Below are 21,924 nucleotides of genomic sequence, written 5' to 3'. Positions count from 1 at the left end.
CAGTATTTAGTACAGCAGATTTGCTTTTAGTGTTTTCCACTTTACACCTGATGGCATCACTGCAGTGAATCATATGAACTTCATTGTTATTGATATTTAGAGATAAGGGGGAAGTGCATGCAGTGCTTGCGGCCTGACTTTTATACCATCAACAGCACACATGATGTTAATTACTCTGCAGGAGAAGTCAGCACCTCCTGTCCACTTTGAAGTCATCCCCAACTATTTTTATCCTTAAGGCCACACAGCGTTTCTTAAGTCCAGTTGTTCAGAAGCTGCATCAATAAGGATTTGGTACTGCTTTGACTGAATGAAGCACGGGAAGGAGCCATCTTCCATCAGGGTGTGGATTTTCCTCTGTGCCACAACAAAGCATGATGGACCTGCTGCAGACTCTGTCTGATGATTTCACTGGTGTAGAAATCCGAGTTTACCTGCAAAGTCATATAAATATGCTTAAGCTGAGCATACTGTTTGTTTATTTATTAATATTATATAACAATGATATGATATAACAAAATAATCTAAATTATGATAATAAAATCCTTACAACAATTAATATGTTTTTAACCCCTTATCAAGCAGGGTCATTTTGGCAAAAACGCCTGTAATATGACCTCTCCAAATTAGAATTACTGCTGTTATTGAACCCTCTGGATTGTAAGTACAGGCTCTTTGTAAAGGTAACACTCTCTAGTTTCACCATCAGCAATCAGAATCACTGTAAGTATTATTGATAAAAAGTTATACACTTTAGAACACACAGAAAAAAATATGTTTTTTTTTGTCCTCGCCTAACCTGTACGGACAGAATGAGACCAATCTTGATGGGAAATATTGATGTTTGACCTATAGAGAGCCCTCAAAGGTAAGGAAAGTCAACATTAACACTTCTGCTTTTCTGTAAAAAAGCTTTAGTGTTGGTGCTGTGGTTGTGGTTGTCAAAATGGCTTATATCATCGGAAAGACAAGACTTTGAGCTTTCATTTGATGTGTATATTGTGGGCATTCATGACGAAGGGGCTTGCACACATGGCTGCAATATTGTTGATTAGTAGTCATGTACCGGGACTGGTACGTCTGCATTGTAAGGGGTTAAATTTATGTTAATATAATAGTTTCATTATCATTATAATATATTATTATAAAATAGTAGTAGTATAAAAAATAACTCATTCAAATTATAATTAATTTTAACAGATTTTTGTTAAAATTCTAATACATCATAATAATATCTTCAAAATAATATAAAATTGTTGTTGCTGAAGTTGTTGTTTGTAGTAGTAGGATTTATAATTATTAAAAATAATGTAATTTATTTTGATATGTATTTGTACAGTAATAATGACTAATTCTATATTTATGATAAACCTTTATTAATAAATTTTATCAGCTATTTTATTTAATTCCTTCTTTATTTGATCTAGCTTAAAGGTCCCATATTATGCAAAATTCACTTTTTAATGGTTTTGGAACAGTCATACTGGTCCCCCCGCATGTGTAGGAGACCCGTAAGTGTGAAACTCTTTCAGGCGCTCTCTCTCCCCCCTGCTCCACCTCTAGGGAAGTAAGCGCTGAAATGAGCTTGTTTGAAAGCGTGTACATTATGACGTCATAAGGGACAATAACCACTCCCCACAGAGCGATGGACCCGTCTACCGGCTCTCAAAGCCCGCCCTCTAAAAATCACCTAGCGCCCAGTGTTTTTCCCTCTTCGGCAACCCTCGTTAGCGGACATGGCTAAGCGACAGAAGCACTGTTCTGTTTGTGGCTGCATAAATGAACACGAAAACATTTTTTTACTTCCATCCACTGAACCCACGAGGACTGAGTGGATTAATTTTATTTTTGGAGGAAATGTACCCGGAAAACTTCCAAAGGTTTTGCATGTCTGTGGCCAGCATTTCAAAGAGGACTGTTTCCACAACATGGGGGCATGGAAAGCAGGCTTCGCCAACCGTTTGAAGCTGAAGCCAGGTTCAATACCAACTGTCCGTGACACAGCTGGAGAGGTAAGAGCTGGCAGTTATTTTATCGTTTCGGCCTTATTAGTCTGATAGCTTGAAAATATATTAACCTGTCAATCACCTCATGACGGGCGATGCGATGGGCGGAGCCAACAGCTGAGCTGCTCCACCAGGGTTCCGCCCACCATAAACGGCACATTTCTGAAGCTGCTAAAAAGAGGGAGGTGAAGAGAAGCCGCTGCACTCAAACTGAGGGTCGATTTGTCCATACCATGGCGGAAATATTTCATTTAGATATTAATGAATGGTCTCAGATTGGGAATAAAGTGTATAATATGGGACCTTTAAATGGCCATTTTTTTCACTTCACAGGGTTTGGATTGCTTCCAATATGAAAGAAAACACGACATTAACATGCAGCAAGAGGAAATTAAAAGACACCTTCTGATTTTCCTGCATGCTTGAGGTCCATATGAGACGACTTAGAGAGCCCTTTCATTGTTGAGCTGAATAACATTACCTTGACTGAGAGTTATCATTTGACTGTATCTTGCACGGTGCTGCTGAATCCAGAGGAATTTCCTTCAGACTGGTTATATCCACAACTCTACAGCTTCACCTCACGGCTGTCTGCTCACTGCTTGAGGTCAGGGTCCAAGATGGATCTGATGTTTCTCCCTGAATTACAGGCTACAGGTCTCCCCTTCATGACCCCACCATCTCTTTCATCCTCAACTTAAACCTGTCTTGTGAGAAACACATGAATGCATGAAGTACGTCAAGTCATGCGCCTTTACTTACAGTTTAATTATAGAACAAAACCCAGCTCTGTGTCATATCCCCGAGCACATTCTCCATGTTTAATGCCTTAAACAGGCTGATGAAAGTCATTCAGTCATTATGTCACTGCACACATCATTCAAGTCTGTGCTATTTATAAATGCAGGTCACGTGGTCGTAAGTTTGATTTGCTTTTTCACCAAAATTCTTTTTGCCTATATAACACTTAGATATTCTCTTGCTTTTACTTTTCCTGAAATTTAAGTTTCCAAAAAATGCTATTTATATTCCCTGAAATTTTACAAAGTTACATGAAATAAGCAGAATTTTAAGCATCTTTAAAGACTTCATTAGGTTTATTTTACTACAACAAATTAGTTGATATTTTACCAGGATTTTGATAAAACTAAGTGAAACATTAGGCATTGCATTCAATAATATGTCTGCCCCCCCATAGTTCTGAAGTGAGAGCATATTTTACCTGAAGTTCCAGTTTGCAGCTTGTAATTTTTTCTGGTCGTTTATGTGCTGTAAAACCTGAACGTGCAGCTTTTATTCCAACTTCACGCTCATTACAGCAGCATTAGTCGATGTGTACAGCTTCAAAAGGCACCCCGAGTAAGATAAACCGTTAAACTTCAGTGCACATGCTCTCCTCAGTCAGAGCAATTACTGCAGTGAGAAATACTTCGATCACTTCCTTACAAATCTGAAGGGCCTGTTCAGAATTTTAAGTGAAGCACCACTTTTGCTGAGAGCTCAGACTTGGCTGAACCCAAAAACTCAACAAACGGGATCACGGAAGGAGACTGTTAATGAAGGCCACACAATATCTACGTTTAAAAGGAATGGACCCAAAAAGACAGCCATTACACACACAAAGGTCTTATAAGACTTCGCAGCTGTAGAAGTCTACAGAGGAAGGATCCGTTACTTAACATGAGGAGCATGAACATGAAGAATAAGTTGGTGTGAATGGAAAAGGGAGACAGAGGATAACAGATGAAGGCGTTTGGATTTTATTACTTTTCTCTAATGGATAAAAGTTAAGATTCTGCTGTTAAGCCAACAGTTAGTAAGTTAAAAGGAAGTTAGAAAATATCTCATTATTGTGCTGATCTGTTAAATTCACACTTTTAGAATTTATGTAAACAAATGTGTTAATCTGATTTAAGGACAACCCCAGTTCTATAAACAATGGGACCCTGTAAAATGTAAATAAAAACAAAATACAACAATTCTCCAGTCAACTCATTTTTTTATTACTAATAGAAGATAATCATATCAGATGACGAAACAGGCATTTTTTTCATTTCATGGAAAATCTGAGCTCATTTTAAATCTGATAGCAGTGACACGTCTGTAAAAAGCTGGAAAAAATAATTGGCACAAAAAAATAAAAACATAAAAAAACAACACAAAACAAACAAAAAAAGAAAAAAAAAAACAGAATTTGACGACTAATTAGGTAAATTGGCAACAGATCAGTAGCATGACATGAAAAGAGCATTTCAGAGAGGCAGAGTCTCACAAATGGCAAGATGGACAGAGGTTCACCAATCTGAGACAAACTGGGTCTAAAACTTGTGGAATGTTCAGAAAAATGTTCCTCAATGTAAAATTGTGAAGACTTTAAAGATTTCACCATCTACGGTGTATAATATCAAGAGATTCAGAGAATTAGGAGGAATCTCTGTATGCGGTGGACAAGGCTGAAGATCAAAAATAGAAGCTGGTGATCTTGGGGTCCTCAGGCAGCACTGAATTAAACCAGGCATGATTTTCTACTGGAAATTGCTGCATGAATCAGGAAGAAATCACTGTCTGTGGACACAGTTTACCCTGAAATCCACAAATACAGGTTAAAGCTCCATATTGTAAAGAAGAAGCCATGAGTGAACTGGATCCAGAAACTCTGTCATCTTCTCTGGATCGAAGCTCATTTAAAATGGTCTGATACAAAATGGAAAACTGTTTTGTGGTCAGATGGATGAAAATGTGAAATTCTTTCTGGAAAGCATGGACGTCGTGTCCTGCAGCCGAAAGGGGAGAGGGAGCACCCAGCTTGTTGTCAGTGGACAGATGAAAAGCCTGCGCTTGCAACAATTTGTTTAATCAATTTTTACACCAAGCATTTAGTATTTAAAACTAATGCAATGTCTATATAAAACCAAGGGTCCTTACCAGCCCCTGCTTAGTGTGTTGACATGATACAACTTTATCGGTTCAAGAAGAGCAGGAGACATACATTCAGTTCACCAATAAATAATAAAAAAATAATAATAAAATAATATATATATGTATATATATATATATATATATATATATATATATATAAAAAAAATACAAAACAAAACAAACAAACAAAAAAACCATATTTAATGGAAGCTGAGAGGCAGCGTTCTTACCACAGGGAGATCTATCGCAGCCCGTTGTGATCATTAATGCTGCAACTCACACTGCAAGGAGAAACAAGCTACAAAAACATTCAAGTGACCACCACCCTTAAGCCTGCCACACCGCATGCAAAGGTGAGAATCCCACGTGAACTCCCCTAAGTTTGTCCCACTGCCTAAAAGAAAAGGGCACAAGAAGTGAGGTGAATCTCAGTTGGTTAAGCTTGCAATGATGTAAACAGCATTATGCATTTATAGATAAATGTAGCCATTAGTCCGAATAATATACAAATCCTGGACCATGTACAGTAAAGCTAATGTTGAATCCAGTTCACTATAGTAGCCAAGTTAGGTCAATGACATAGATAAACTGGTTCAGGCAAAGCAGGCAAAGGCAAAGCAGGGAAACATAGACACAATAGTTTCCATCAACTGTCAAAAATACTTTGAAGGTACGTCTACCTCTTACATTACCACAAAGGTTTAGATTACCTTGCTCACTCTCAGGTCCTGATTAAAAGGGACAGTGGGAATAGCAGCAGGCTGACTACTCTGGCTCTGACAAGGAGGCAAGAGCTGAATTCCCTCTTCAACATGAGGTTACAGAATATACCTGCAAGGACCAATCAGGACACAGCTCCACTAACTGTTCACACCAAGAAATCTTACCACACATCTACCAGGATCCAGACAAAGAGGCATTAAATGCCCACACACGTCCTTAGGAAGGCAGAAAACTTCAAGCCCGCCCTGCAGAGGGCAGTACTCTCAGCCTACAAGCCAGCCCTCACACATAGCTGTTAAAGTGACTTTAAGATGATACTGGGCAATGCAGCAATCCAGCTAGTATTTAACTAGCCAACAATACGTTAAAAAAACCCCAAAAAACATTAATGAAACACTCATGAAATGAAGTAAAACGTGTAGAATTGGTGAGTGGACAATTCATGTTGGCAAGGCAAGTTTATTTGTATAGCACATTTCATGTACAAGACCATTCAAAGTGCTTTACATAAGACATTAAAAGCACCACATCGGGGTGCAGGAAGCAATAACACTTGCATTAAAAACAAACTTTAAAAAGGCATAAAAGGAATAAAATGAAAACAGAAAGAAAAAGCTAAAATAAAATAGATAAAATACAAGAAATGAAGTTGTAGTGTGGAGAAAAACAGTATTAAAATATGGTCAAGTTTAAATATTCAAGCTAAAAACAAACAAAAAAAAACCCAAAACAGATAAAAGCTATTGAAATGCAGCAGAGAACAGGTGGGTCTTCAACTTGGATTTAAATAAACTGTTTTTCAGCTGATCTGAGGCTTTCTGGGAGTTTGTTCCAGACATGTGGAGCATAACAGCTGAATGCAGCTTCTCCATGTCTGGTTCTGACTCTGGGAACTAATAAGAAACTGGAACCAGATGACCTGAAGGTTCTGGTAGGTTCATTATGGGTCAAGAGGTCACTGATGCATTTTAGTCCTAACCATTCAGAGCTTTAAAGACCAGCAGCAGAACTTTAAAGTCTATCCTCTGACAGACCAACAGCCAGTGTAAAGACCTCAAAGCATAGAGCTAGTCAGAAAACTGTTTAATTCCAAACAAGGAAAAACTTGATACAGACTGGACATGAGGAAACAACAACATTGATCTGGTACGGAGGAGCTGAAACCAATGGCTTAAATACAGGGAGGTAACTAACAAGGCACAGGTGAGAAGAATGAACCAGTTAACCCAGGTGAGCTAATGAGCAGGAATCAAAGAACACAGAACTAAACATGACCTTAAGTTCAGGAGACAACAAACATAAACCATGAGAAGAACAAAAACCAAACACATGAAACACGTGACCACCACATTTAAGCCTGCCACACTGCATGCAAAGGTGAGGAGCCTCTGTGTACTCCCCTAAGTTTGTCCCACTGCCTGAAAGAAAAAGACACAAGAACTTAACTATGAACTATGACAACAGAAGCCAAATACTGTGTAAGACAAATGTGTCAAATATATGGCATGGGGACCAAAAATAGCTCGCCAGATGATCCACAGAAGACAAGATGTTAACTGCAAATTGTATAGATGGAGCAAAAATTCCTAATTTATCCTCGTAAGGTTAAAATGTTTTTCTTTTTTTAAAATATGAAACATTTACAAAGCAGGAGGATAACTTGTTCCATCTTTTCTATCTTTCTTTTTGTTTGTATTATGAGGTGAGTCAGTTCACGAGGTCGGGATTGCCACACATGTGGAAATGTACATGTATGTAAATTTAAAATAACTTATAGAGCTTGAAAAGTTATTCTGATCATAATGTGAAATGCTGTATTTTTCACTTCTCGATACCTGTGATTAAATGTTTTGTAAGTTTGCAGAAGCATTGTGATCTGTGAGTTGTCTCGCATGTGGAAATAGACAGAGGCAAAATCTTGTTTAAACAGCACTTATTTTACTCAAGAACTTACTTATGTTCATAAAATGTTTTTCTGAAAATGACAGCTCATTAAATATAAACACTTTGATAACATACTTGTACTTCTTTGCACTAAAAATAAGGGAACAATTGGGAGTTTTCATCATATATTTTTTAAATTGCGCTGGTTGTGGCCCCTGATGTTTTGCTTACTATCTTCCCCACTAAACATGAGATGTTAGGATTAAAAGGCGACCAGTTTGCCTTATAAACTAGAGCCGGCCCCCTAAAAAACCACCCACAAGCCTGCAAAATCAAACAGAAACCTGCACAGACCAGATCTGACTTGTACTTGTCAGTGAAACAAGAACAGAGTATCTATCAATAAGCATGTTGTTAACCTGACAAACAGGAAGTAGCTCAGACACAAAACATGCCTCAGAAACGTTAGTGACAACAAAACCAAACACAATCACATATAACCAGCTCAAAATTCACTCTTAGGTTGTAATATCTTGCTTTACAGGAAAAGGGATTCTGGTTTTAAAACTCATACTTGTGGCATCACTGCTTCTTGAAAAAAGAAAACGAAAGATAAACATCATTTCTCATTGATGACTCAAAGTTATGAACCGGAGACTTGTGGATGTGGGCTTTCTTTTGATCAACATCATGCAAAGGAGTAAATTATTCAAGCATAGAATGATACAATTAGAACAAAGATATGCAAATGATCAAATAATAAAAATGAGTTATTTATTTCTATGTTAACATGTTGAATTATCTCATTGGCTGATACAGTTGACATGAAAACCAGGAATGGGACCAACTGGCAGGGTCATCTCTGGTCCCATTTCCGTAAATCATTTCTGAGAAACTGTAAATACAAACAGATCAAGTAAGACTAAGACTAAATATCTTGGTCTGCTTTTAGATGAGTCTAGCACTGTTACCAAGGTAACGCCAGCACAATCACACCTATTTAGGCCACAGGATGTGGATACACAATAAAACTGATGCTCGGAGAGTCGACATTCCTCTCCGTGTTTAATTTTGTGATTTGCGTGAGTCTAACAAATTATTCAGTAGCACATAAAATTATATTGCTTTTGAATATAAACCTTTACAACCCCTACTGTTTATTTAAAAATAGAACCTACATTTGCATGATGAATGGGGTCATATGAATATACCTTCAGCTAAACATTAGTTTATATAACACAAGAACAAAGACAGAGCAAGAGAAAAGAAATGATTTCATCCAGAGTTCCCGTCAAGAGAGTGTGATGACAGTGGTTGTATCGCTGGGTTTACCATCATGCCTGCTGAGGAGGCGTGACCACCGGCACACCTGAGTCTCATCCTGCTGAGGAGGCACACCTGAGTCTCATCGTCATGATTCCCAGCAGCCAACTGTGGAAACGCACATAGGCCAAGTTTGCACATTCCTGAATCTGTTTGACCAAGTTATAAAACGGGATTGCAGACGGGCGGGCTCCAATCTCCCCTCCAGACCTGGGCTGCCTGGGCCTGTTTTACCTGTCTGACCTGGATTACATGCAAAACCGTAATAATAAAACCTATTCTGTTCCTTCAGCTGCTCAGTGAAAGTTAATGTGTTCAAGTGATGTTTGTAATTTATTTTCCATGTCCAGTAGACTTTAGGATTCTGAAAACTACTTGTGTATATGCTGTATTAGCTGTAAATGTAATCCTGAAGGGTCACAATGCAGGTTTCAACACATAGTTTAATCTTCTGTGCTGGAACTACATTAAATCATATTGCCCCAGTTTAATTAATTGAAAATAGTAAATAATGAAGTAGAAGTCAGTAGAAGAAGTGAAAGTCGTTACAGCACATTTAAATGTTGAAGAATTTGATGTTGTAACAACACAGTTAAAGATGACATAATTAAGTGTACAATATCATGGTAAAAGGGCGATGACCGCTGGACCCCTTGTGAAATTTAGCTTGAGGCCCCCAGAGACCCAAGAATCGTCTCTGCACGTGACTGGGTTCTCAGTTTTTACATCTGTTTTGAGACAGATTTAATCATCTGTATTGTAATCACCATCTACCATCTACCATCATCAGTGTGGTAACTAAATATTCCCCCAGTGGCCACTTTTTATGGTTTAACTGTTCAGTTACCTTTAGTCACGCAGACACGGTGAAGACGACTTGCTGAAGTTCAATCTGAGCTTCTGAATGAAGAAGAAATGGGATTTAATTGTTGTTGTTCTGAGTATTTCAGAAACTGCTGATCTACTGGGACTTTCACACACAACCATCTCTAGGGTTTACAGAGAATGGCCTGAAAAAGAGAAAATACCCAGTGAGCAGCAGTTGTCTGGACCAGAATGTCTTGTTGATATCAGAGGTCAGAGGAGAATGGGCAGACTGGTTGGAGATGGTAGAAAGACAACACAAAGTCTAATAATGCTGGTTCCAACCAGAATATCATCTCTGAACATCCAACACGTCCAACCTTGAAGCAGATGGGCTACAGCAGCAGAAGACCACACCAGGTGCCTCCTGTCAGCTAAGAACAGGAAACTGAGGCTACAATTCACACACACTCACCAACACTGGACAATAGAAGATGGAGAAACGTTGCTGGTCTGATGAGTCTCCATTTCAGCTTCTTTTAGCTTTTGTCAGGCTGATGATGGTGTAATGGTGTGGGGGATATTTTATTGGCACGTTTACGACAGCCTACCTGAGTATTGTTGCTGACCATGTCCATCCCTTCATGACCACAGTGGAGCATCTTCTGATGCTACTTCCAGCAGGATAATGCACCATGTCACAAAGCTCAGATCATCTCCACCTGCTTTCTAGAACATGACAATGAGTTCTCTGGACTCCAACGGCCTCCACAGTCACCAGATCTCAGTCCAAAAGAGAAGCTTTGGGATGTGGTGGAACTGGAGAGTCTCATCATGGATGTGCATCAACTGTGTGATGCTGTCATGTCAATATGGAGCAAAATCTCTAAGGAATGTTTCCAACACTTTGTTGAATCTTTGAAACCGAGAATTAAGACAGTTCTGGATGAAAAAAAGGGCCCAACCTGGTACATTATGACATTGTGGCCATATCCCATGCTACACATGACATAACCCAAGTTTAGGTTCAGCTTGTGACCTTTGGACCACGTCTACCATGGAGCTCACATCAAATATAAAATGAAAAATACTTTATTTATCCCAGAGGGAAACCTCGTTATCAATCTGCAACTGCATAATACGATATCACCTGCTGCCTGAAGCCTTGTTTATCTCCTCGTGCTGCTATACTAAATCAAACCCTTGGTGAGATGTTATGATCGCTACTACTCAACTAACAGATTATGTTTTACCTCATGCTAGTTTGAAACTTATATCTGGCAACACTTTCATCTACCTCTGAAAAAGACTAAAATAAAGCCTCCTATTAGTATCGTAATCACCTCCTCTACACAGATCATCTGATTCGAAAAGATGACGTCCGTCACATGACACATGTGACAGCCTAGCTGGTTGGTTTCGAAAATGAAATGAGTTGTGTATGTGTTGTGTGTATCAGTGATTAAGAGATGCGTGTCATCTATTACGTGTCAAGTTGAGCATCTGTGCTTTCTTTTGATTGTCATAGTCAAAGTGCTAATCTTTTGCGGGATATTCCTGCAGCTGATAAACTAAGTAAAGCCACCAAAGAAGTGATGACTAATGAGGGACGTTCATCCTTGTCCTGATAACATCTTGAGTGCATCTGAGTTCATGTTAAAAACCATGGTGGGAAATAAAATGAATAACTTTGGGGGATTTATAGTTTGAATTTGTTCTGCATTTAGTTTTTTTTTTTTTTTGTCGTATAGAGTGCAGGTCTTTCAGGAGGATTGTTATCCATATATGTGCCTCTGCTTGAATACACTGTCATACTAAAAAGAGGATGTGGTGGAGCAGCCAGACCTGAACACTTCCTCTTTGACTTCTGCAACCTTTAACAAAGAGATACCTGATGTTCTTTCAGATAAACTTCCTTTTTTTATTACTTTTTTTTTTTTTTTAAATACATGTGTAGTTTCAGTTTTAATCTTTCTTTATGCATTAAGTACAGATTTCTGCTGAAGCATGTTTTCTGTTCTTTTCAAGAAAAGACTGTGTGGTACACCAGAAGCAAAATGAGTCTGTGTCTTTATGTGCAATGAACAACTGACCCACTTATTTCATATTTAATGAGAAACTTTGTCCATGGCAGGGCGGGGTTGTGCACGCGGTGGCGTCCGCATCTTTAAATCACACGTGTTGTACACATTTTCGTACTTTCTCATCACCTCGCTCAGTGGTTAATTGAAACTGTCCGCTATCAGCTAAAATACGAAACAATTTTCTGTTTCACACATTTTCACGTTAACCATGCTCACCTCAATTGTCTGACCAATCACACATTACGTCTCGGAGCCCCACAAGCAAAATGTCCCCGACCACGTCTGCGAGAACAAAGTTACGCCATTTTGTTCTCGTGGCCTCAAGAACTAGAAAAAAAGTTCTAGCTTCTTGCAGAGCATGTAAAAGCCTTTAGAAGTATGACTCAGCATGTTTACATGCACAGTTCTCTGGCTCTGCTACTGTACTGTCTCCTAACTTATAGACTAAAGAACGTCAGGATTTGCCAAGATAGATGTTGCTAAAAACTCCTTGAGTCACTGACCACATGACAAACAGTTTAGCTAGCAGAAAACTGGTCCCCAGTGATGTGAGCAGCGACGTTACTTACAGCGTTACTTTTCCAGTAACAGCTAATCTAACTAACAACTTCCATTGTTACAACGTTGTTACTGTTACTGAGGATAAAACGTCACTATCGTCAGATGAGATGCATTTTTGTTTTGTGTGAACATTAGTTTCACATTTGTTGGGACTATATTGTGCTGCTGCTACAATGGAGAGGAGGCGGAGTTGAAACTGGAGAATACACTCAATGTTTGAGTAGAAGAAGAGTTGCCATGTTGTGTTGTGACTGGGTGAAAGCTAAGAATAAGGCAGTGTCATATGTTTGAGCCAGTTGTCCCTGAATTATTTTTTGGAAGAAATAACTAGTAACTATAATTATTTCCTTTTTTAAAGTAACATGCTCAACACTGCTGCTACTATTACGTGAGGAGAATATGACACCTCCACAGCTTTGAACATTTTCTGTTTTTTTTTTTTCCAAATGACATACACATCTATGATAGGAACATGTATCTCAGCCAGTTTCTGTTCATTTGATGGATAAATCCCATTACAAACTAATGATCTGTTAGTCTGATTTTGATCAGTCATAATTTCTGAAAGTATGATTTTAGTCAGACTATCAAGTTGATACTGTATGTATCCTAAAAGTATGGTTTTGGTCACTTGGTTACTTTATGATAAGATTATTTTAGAACGTCATGGAAATGTACTTAACTTAAATGGGCTGAGATAATCACACAGTGGTTTCAGCTAAATTCCTGCCACTATCATCAAACACTAAGTACTGTTTTTGGTGAGACATGGTAATGACATCACACACACACACACACACACACACACACACACACACACACACACACACACACACACACACACACACACACACATACACTCAAGAAAAACCTTAAAATATAGAAAAATCTAACTAATTTAATAGAACAGGATGTGTGTTTCAACGCATCATCTGTGTTGTAATGTGTGTGTTCTTACCTTCGAGAGACTGTGCATATGTGCGTGCATGCAGGTGTATGACTATCAAACATTTGGCAAAACATCGGCTGTGACATCTCCTCCAATCTACCTGTTCCCCACCTATTGCACTGATATCAGACTTTTCCATATATTTTTTGCCATGTAATCTGAAAAAAGAAAATATATTTCAGATTTTGCAGTATATAACTTTACATACTTGGTCTGTGTTGGACCCTCAACTTTTATGCATACATTTTGTGGAATAGCATAGCCCATTACAGCCATTATTGTGGCTTTTTATTAGCTTTCTGGATAAAGCGAAGTAGGTCATTGCTTAATTTATTTGATTTATTTTTAATAAGAAAATAATTTTCTATTCAGTGTCAGACCTGCCACTCACTCCACACTGTTCAACTTACCCTGGAACAGACATTTCTGAAGTAATAAACCCCATCTGGTTGTTATTTCAGTAAGAGAGAGCAAGTATATGAACGGATTAGAAAAAGGAATGAATGAACTGGTGATTAAGCTGCTTTCTGGATTAAGGTGATGTGTATCTAAAGGTTCATGCCTTTGACCTCATTTGTGACCATCTGTCAGACAAGAGCAGATTTTTATCAGGGTAAACTTAAAAAAACACTTCTTTTTGCATATATGTTTTATTAAACACCACAAATCCATTTTAATATAAACAGTCACAAATGTTTTCATGCACTGATTTATAGGTTTAACAGGTAGCTTATACCAGGTCATCAGCGTGCCAGCACGGATGACAGGATGGGAACATTTAAAGCTGTGCATCACAAATCCACATCTCGATCGTCTCTAGCTCTTTGTGAGAAAACAATGAAGTTAGAGATGATGCACACACGTAACAGTCTGATGTGAACTTTCAGTTTGGGGGGAAGGTACTGTCTGTACCACATGCACCAACTTCCTGGTGTCACGCATAGAAAGTCCCCAGCATTTTCATTGCACATCATAGTATTGGCGGAAAGTCTTTTACTTTTCAGCTTAATTCACACAAGTTGCTCCTGCAGAGTCATTTGAGCCCGGACACATAATTTCTGGCTCTGAATCATCCTTCCTGCTTGTTGCACAGAGAATCATATGAGTTCATAGCAAAGCCCAAAGCATTTTCAAACACATGAGGAAGGCATGCGCGGGAGTCCCTTTTGGTAGTCCAACACCAGAGACTTCTTCAAAGTCCAACTTTCATGCATAAAATGTCTCTGGACTACATTTTATAACTTTACATCCTCACTGACTCTGATGTGGAGCCCAGTAAAGTCCTGTAAATCTCAGACTTTAGGAAACGTGGATATGAGTCCCTCTCCATTAACCCGTAGACGATCTTTTGGGCATCGTTGAAACACAGCGCTGTAGGGACCTGCATGTTCCACCCGATCAGCTCCCTGGTCTTGTGATCAATGTTGATCTGGAATCAAACATTACTATGATGAGAACTAATAATAAGTGAAGCAGCTGCAGCAGTGTTAGTTTTATGAACTGTGAGCCTGTCTGGATAAAAAAAAGCTTGATGCATACCTCCCTGGGAGCCTCAGCTTGAATGTAGCGTTTGAAGATCTTCTTGGCCCTGGAGGACATCCTGAAGGAAGACTTGAGCTTCTTATAGTCCTCACACACAACCCAAAACTCCAGGTTTTCATCACTGAACTCTGACTGCAGGAAGGCCTGGAATATTTTCATTCCGCCTAAACAGATTGAAGACGTGAGCAGCAGTTAGTCACCTGTTAGGCAGGAATATGGACTCAAAAACAACTTACTGATTAACTTACATTTAGAGGATAGAAGTCTTTCCAGTGATTGTGACCACTGGGACATCTCTTCAAAACAAAGTCTAAAAAAAAAAAAAAAAAAGTCAGGCAAATTGTAATAAACATCTTTATTTGTGTTGTTTGGGTCGATGTTTAGTTTCTATTACAGTTTCTTGTACTTACCCCTCACTGTCGGCTTTTTGAGAAGATTTGCACTGCCACCGCGACTTCAAGTTTCCTCCCCTGGTTAGCGAAACAAGCAAAAACAAGGGTTACTTCCAATAAAATGCTGATGAGCAGTTATACAAAACAGAACTGGATAGAATTAAATGTTTACCCGTATCTTCCCATCTTCTTGTCCTCAGTGTCCATATTGAGGTGCTTCAGCTCCCTTGATGGTGAATTGACTAGATCTGGCATGGCAATATCACTTAGTACATGTTCTGTTGAGCTGCTCTTAGAGACCTCTAACTGTTTCTGCCTGATGTCCCCGCACAGTATCACTATATATGTCTAGAGCAGAAGTCAGAAATGAGGATGAGTAGCGTCATTCAGACCTAACCACAAGCAAAGAGGAAGTTGAAGTGCAGATGACGCAGACATTCAGTGTGTTGAATTCAGTTACAGCTGTCTGATTGTACTGTACTCCAACCTGCATTGTTTGATTTAAATTCTGGGGATGCAAATATGGCTGTGGAAAATTCAGCAGCAGATAGGCAAATGTATTAGTATCTCTTCTACCATGAAAACCAGTATCACTGCTTCAGTTTTTGGAAAGCTTTTGCAAACTAGATGCTATCTGAGCACTCACGTGCAGTCAAGTTCTAATAAAATCTATTTTAGGCATGTTTGGACTTGCAGAGCTAATGACCATTCCTCTCATTAAAAAAATAGATCCTGTTACTTATAAAGTAAAAAAAAAATGTTTTGCTTTGCAAATAAAAAGTGAAACTTAAGCTCTCTTCATTTAATACAGTCAGGATTTTTGCTAGTACAGCTTTGCATATCCCGAGGTGATGTTTAGGCTCTGGTTGCTAAATGGTAATCAGCCTGAAATAAAGTAGAAACACTTGATTTCCATGCATTAGTTTATACAGTATACTGTCCTGTTCATTACAGCAGCTGACTTTGAATGTTTGGTCTAAATTTGGCCCACATCTGCAGCCCACGTTTGGCCTTGGATGTTAACTCAGGGTGAGAGTGGTTGCCTACATTTAGCCACAGTTCCACCAGACATGACTAAAAGCCACATTTCTGGGCCACATCTGGCATTTATAACATCTGCCATAACACAAATTAGGCCAATTTACGACTTTTGGATTGTGTGGACAACGTAATGTTTGCCAGGGTCTACAAACACTATTATGAAAATATTAAACCCAAATCTGTCATTTAACATTTACTATTAGCTTGTGGCTGCTCACAGTTGAAGGCTGTATGAAAATGTCACTTCGTCTAACCTTCACAACAACCATCCCCAAAACAAACAAACAAACAAACAAAAAACCCAGAAAACTTTTGCACATGGTAGAAATTTCCAGTTCCTCCTCTTTATCTGCTCCACAACTTCAAGTTTAACCCACACTGCATTTCCAAACCTCTGAAGAGAGAAGTCAAAACTATTTTACTCTTGCTTTTTAAAAAATGTGTTGGTTATTATTATTATTATTGTTATTATTAATAATAATAATAATAATAATAATAAGACCTCCACCAGGTCTTTGTCTAATGTCATAAATACCAACTAGGAAACTTGACTTCTAACTGGTGTTAAATTCACTTGGAATTTGGAAATTCTGATTTTCCATTTGACAAATATTCAGTAAAGAAATTAGCTCGTTTCTTACAGGTTCAGTGTGTAAGAATTACGGACATTTAGTGGTAAAGATGAGCATAGCAATAACTTCAAATGCCAAGCACAGTTGTGAATGGATGGTGGCTGTCAGTAGCCAAAATTCTTCCAGACATGAACATGTTTTCATCTGTGAGTGGATCCAGTGGCCTCCGGTGCAGTGATGACTGCACTACAGGGGCCTGTTGCACAAAAGTAGGATTCAGACATCCAGGATGAATAACTAAGCTGTACTCATCCAATCCAAAACAAGGCTTAATTGGCTGCACAAAGCACACGCCAGGATGAGCAGACACGGATTCATCAAGCCAGATGAAACTTATCTTGGACAAGCGCATGCTAACGGCTTCCTCAATGGACCCTCACGATCAATCACAGAATCACTGATCTACCATGGCAACGCAAGCGGTGTCCGTCGGAGCAGGAAATCCTCCTAAAAGCGTGTGAAGAAGTCAAAGACCGAATAAAAAAGAAGGGTAAATAGGACCACAGTTATAAAACAAAGACAGAAAGTGTAGTACAGTGTTGCAGACCACCTGAATGCTTAATTAGGGCGCAGATATACCCTCACTACTCTACTGAAACCATCTCAGTTACAATCTTCATTATTAACATCTCAGAAAACGTAGTTATCCTCTGATCATAAATCTGTTGAAAATGCAGGTGAATCTGATGCAGATGTGAGTGAAATTATGTAAATGTGTGTGTGGCTATTAAAGCTCCATCTATGTCTTCATCTCCTTTCCTGGACACAGAACATTAAAGAGGATTTTATAGGATTGCAAGCACGAGAAATTACTGGACAAGCGTTAACAGTCATAGCATAACATAGACTCACTGCTTTGTGTTCCCTGTTTCTCTGAGTCATTGTTGCACTGGACTACACCCACATTTTATTTAACCTTTATTTTACCAGGCAAAACACTAACAACTTATTCTTATTTACTATGTTTGCCCTTGTAGGATAGAAAAAACATTGTACTCAGAAATTTCAATAAATCATCACATCAAAGTGAAATCTCCCTCAGGTGCCCTTTAGGGGGATTTTGTGAACAGGAAATGTTCAGGTGAACATGATCTTTTGATATTGTCCATTAACAAAGACTGTACATTGCTTGTGATGTGCATTGACAGGTTTAACAGTCTACGTCTTATCATTTCAGATGGTCTGCAAAGCAGCCTGGCTGTTCAGCAGTGTTGTGGCAAAGTGGTCTGGCACGGTCCAGGACTGCCCAGTCTTTTGGTCCTCTGCAGTCTATCACAACATCATGGCTGGGTCAGGAATTTTCCTTTATTTATGAGGTTGTGATGAGGACATTTGGTATTCACAGGTGAGTCCTCTGGTGTGTTGCTGGTGGACAGAGAGTATGTCTGCATCCTTTTCTTCTTACACCACCTGCAGACCTTAGGAAGCAAAGCAGGCATGTAGTAATGCCTATGCCAGGACAAGGGCACAGAGAGAAATTTCCTTTGACCTCCTGAAGGCATGCTTTCAGTGTCTTCACCAAGGATCAGCCCAGGCAGGATAGGGGACATCACGGTGGCATGTTCCATACTCCACAATGGGACCATTATTTTAGTTAATATGCATGCTTTCAATGTAAGTTAAATATGAGCTGCAATGGCCAAAGATTTAGTGTCATTTTAAATAGATTTGACCTGTTATGTGTATGGTGTACACAGGCCTACAGGGAGTGTGTATGTATATATATGTATGTGTGTGTGTTAGTCCCAAACACCAATGTAAGTTATCTTGGGTGTTTTAAAAAGTTTGGGAATCACTCTGTAAATTTAGTTATGAATAGAGCTCATGGTTTAAATGCTGTGATTTATCCTTATTTAATAAAGTAAAACCATGCTACTCTTTATGTATTTATATGGCATGTGTATTTTATATAGAGTCTACGGGAAAGTATAAATTATCTGATGATTGTAAAAGCTTAAAAAAACATTTATCTAAAGTTATTGCAAGTAATGATCCCAAGTGCTTAAATAATGACAGTGGGTCTAGTTGAATGTGATAATGTGCAGCAGGCAGGGGAACAAATACTGGTTTCCATTTGTGGTGAATGCTGACTGTAATATGCGATGAGATTAAAGAGATCCTGGAACTTAGCCTGGTCTGGAGCGGGCTAGCTCCACAAAATAAATCTCCATGGTAACTTACTGTATGCCATAATATATCCTACTTTGCCCTGGCCTGCTTTTGTGCAACAAGATCACGGATGTGTTGATCCAGGATGACCAACATATCCCGGCTTAATCGTTACTTACCCCAAACAGTGCTCTAGCCTCTACCAAACAAAGCCAGTACTTCAGTTTTGCAGCTCAGAGTTTTCTCACTTCACACACAGAGATGTTTTTCCTTTTAGAGACACTGTAGTAAAAATGGTGGCACAAATATGAGCTGTTGTATATTTGGACCCACGGCAAGTACATATAAATGGTTCATTCTATGAAAAATTAACTATAACAGTTACTTTAGAAAGTGATTAGATAGTAATAGAAACACTTTTAACACAGTTTAAAATTTTTCTGTCATTAACCTTTGATTTTACTGTACTGGACCTTTAATGTTTAACATTGTAAGGGTTTGTTTAGCTTACAACCAATATGTAAGGTTTGAATGGAGTGTGAAATTCAATGGTTCTATGTTTTAACAAAACAGGTCAGTTCAGCTTGTCACATGCATGCCGCTGGTTTTGTTTAACAGATTTTTGCTCTGACATGCAAAGTGCTCATTAAATCGTTAGCTCATGGAGAAAATATACATTTTAAAAGCGAATATTTAAGTATGAGTCACTGCCGGAGAACGTTGCTACTCTTGATGCTTTAGTGCTCATGAGAGCGACATTTCTGGCACTTTCTCCTGGTTGCTATGAAACTGGTTGTTGTAGGCTGGAGTTGGGTCTTGACTTTCACTCAATCAGTTATTGATCAATACGTTGCATCAGCTTTGCATTGCTAGCATTTTGAGGGCTGTTTGTTCCCTTGTGCTAAAAAGATGACCCAGAATCGTTCAGCCTGCAGATGCGCAAACAGAAATGCATGCAAAGCTAAAGATCTGAATTAAGTGGGTCATTTCACACCCTAAAAAAGGAAATGTGAATACAGGTGTAAATCCGGGTAGAAACAGTAGATGATATGCTGTGTTTTAAGGAAAGAATAACGTTGGGCTCAGGAAATTGGGTAAAAAGAGCATCAATGTTTTCAGATTATGTTATATGGTTTCATTTATTCGATATTAGAAATGAATGTTTTTACTATTCAAATTACAAATCCAAACTAATTTAGCATTTTTATAATTTTATTAACTCTCCCGGGAGGTTTCTGTGAGACCCACTCAGGGCCTGATGCTACTGTACAAGTTGTTAGATTTAATTTAGTCTTGCCTGTTTTGTTTTACCTGTTTTACCATGTACAGTTTTCTCTGTACTGTATGTCTCTACTAATGAAGTGTTATTTTCCATTCTGCACCTTCTTTGCATTATTTCATGTCTGACAGTGTAGGCAGACAGGAAATACTGAGGGGAAATGGAGGGGGTGACATGTAAAAAAGGTCATTCATTGGAACCAAACCGACAAGGCCGTGGTTACGTGGTGCGGCTCTGAGACCACCAAGCCACCTCAGTGTTTCCATTTTAAGCATGTCTGAAGATCGGAGACACTCATGTTCTGTATATTCACTGTGTCATATTTAAACTAAGAGGATCTGCTAAATAACAGCAAATATTTTCATCTTGTCCAGTTGCTCAATCAAATTATGTAAACCAACACCAGCTCTTCCTCTTTTTGTTGAGCCGTGTTAATACGGATGCCTCTCTCTGTGAAAAGTCAGATTAATGTTTTACTGCTCATTTGCAGGTGAAACTATGGAAGTGTAGAGCTGTCAACCAAATAAAAAGAAAATGGGACCATATCATGTTAAAACATGATAAGGTTTGTGGTGAAAACATAGAATATAAACTGTATTTGTCTTTTAATGAGGAAACTGTGCATGCAGAAGTTCAGAGAAATGTCTAATTTACCTAATGGGATTAAGTTGTACTTCATTCTAGGCTGAAATAAGGAGATTGGATAATAGTGAAGCTGGGAGGACACTGTGATAATTTTGACGTTGAACCCTTAAACTAGACAGGACAGCGTCTACCTGTCGGCAACTTAATTCTTCCAGTCCCAGCGGTACATATAGCCAATGTAATTCTAATTTTAAAGCAACACACACACTCAAACGCACCATCTCATTGCACACAGGCAGGTGATGCATGTTTCTCATTATTGTGTGTACAACATTATGTCAGAGTACGACAATTAATCCCTGACAAGAAGAACCGAAATGTGTCTGCTTGATGGAAATAGTTTCAATAAAATGTATTTTACTCCGTTATTTCCAGGTCACAGCTACGTCTGCATGCAGTTCTTTGTGTTTCATGTTCTTACAATATAGAGTTTCTCACATTTTAACATGTTTTTAGAAGAAACTATCACGTTACAATGAGATACTGTCCCAATTTTTTTTTTCTTTTAATTTAGGTGACAGCTCTTATTTTGAGAAATGTAATAATTTGGGAAACACTTTTAGATGTCATCTGGACATTTTTCTGGACCGGAAATTCCAGAAGAACATGATCAGTCCTTTGGTTATTTACATTTTTACATGACAGATGCAGTTCCTTTCAGTTTTACTGAAAAAGTTCAATAAGTTCATTTTCATTGATGTGAGCTTTATGATAATTATCAGAACTTTTGTTGTAGGCCTTAAATATGTCCACCTATTTATTAGTAATGATCACCACTCAGCTGCTATAGTGCACATGCACGTTAAATTCCTTCCTCCATCTCAGGTTGTGCATTAATTGTTGAATGTTCTTCATTTTGTCTTTAATGTGATCTACACTTTAAGACTAAGCTTTTAATCTTCTTGTCCTTATGTATAATGACAATAAACCTTGATTCAGATTCTTATGCCACTCGGTTCCACTATTCTCATTCAGGATATAGTGATCATTTCTTTTTGGAGTTAAAGCAACTGTGCAGAATTGTGCAGAAC

General features: G+C 38.5%; 1 protein-coding gene across 1 annotated transcript; it reads right to left on the bottom strand.

Moving 5' to 3' along the window:
- Positions 1–13,890: 13,890 nt before the first annotated feature.
- LOC121643911 (regulator of G-protein signaling 13-like) lies at positions 13,891–15,520 on the bottom strand. The gene is made up of 5 exons (XM_041991519.1): positions 15,360–15,520; positions 15,206–15,265; positions 15,044–15,105; positions 14,793–14,959; positions 13,891–14,682 (listed from the first exon to the last, which is right to left on the bottom strand). Exons 1-5 carry the CDS (start codon positions 15,440–15,442, stop codon positions 14,497–14,499), a joined length of 558 nt encoding a protein of 185 aa, XP_041847453.1. The 5' UTR covers positions 15,443–15,520; the 3' UTR covers positions 13,891–14,496.
- Positions 15,521–21,924: the final 6,404 nt, after the last annotated feature.

The sequence above is a fragment of the Melanotaenia boesemani genome, chromosome 8 (assembly GCF_017639745.1).
Source record: "Melanotaenia boesemani isolate fMelBoe1 chromosome 8, fMelBoe1.pri, whole genome shotgun sequence".
In the NCBI taxonomy this organism is placed as follows: domain Eukaryota; kingdom Metazoa; phylum Chordata; class Actinopteri; order Atheriniformes; family Melanotaeniidae; genus Melanotaenia; species Melanotaenia boesemani.
This window is presented reverse-complemented; position numbering and strand designations above follow the sequence as displayed.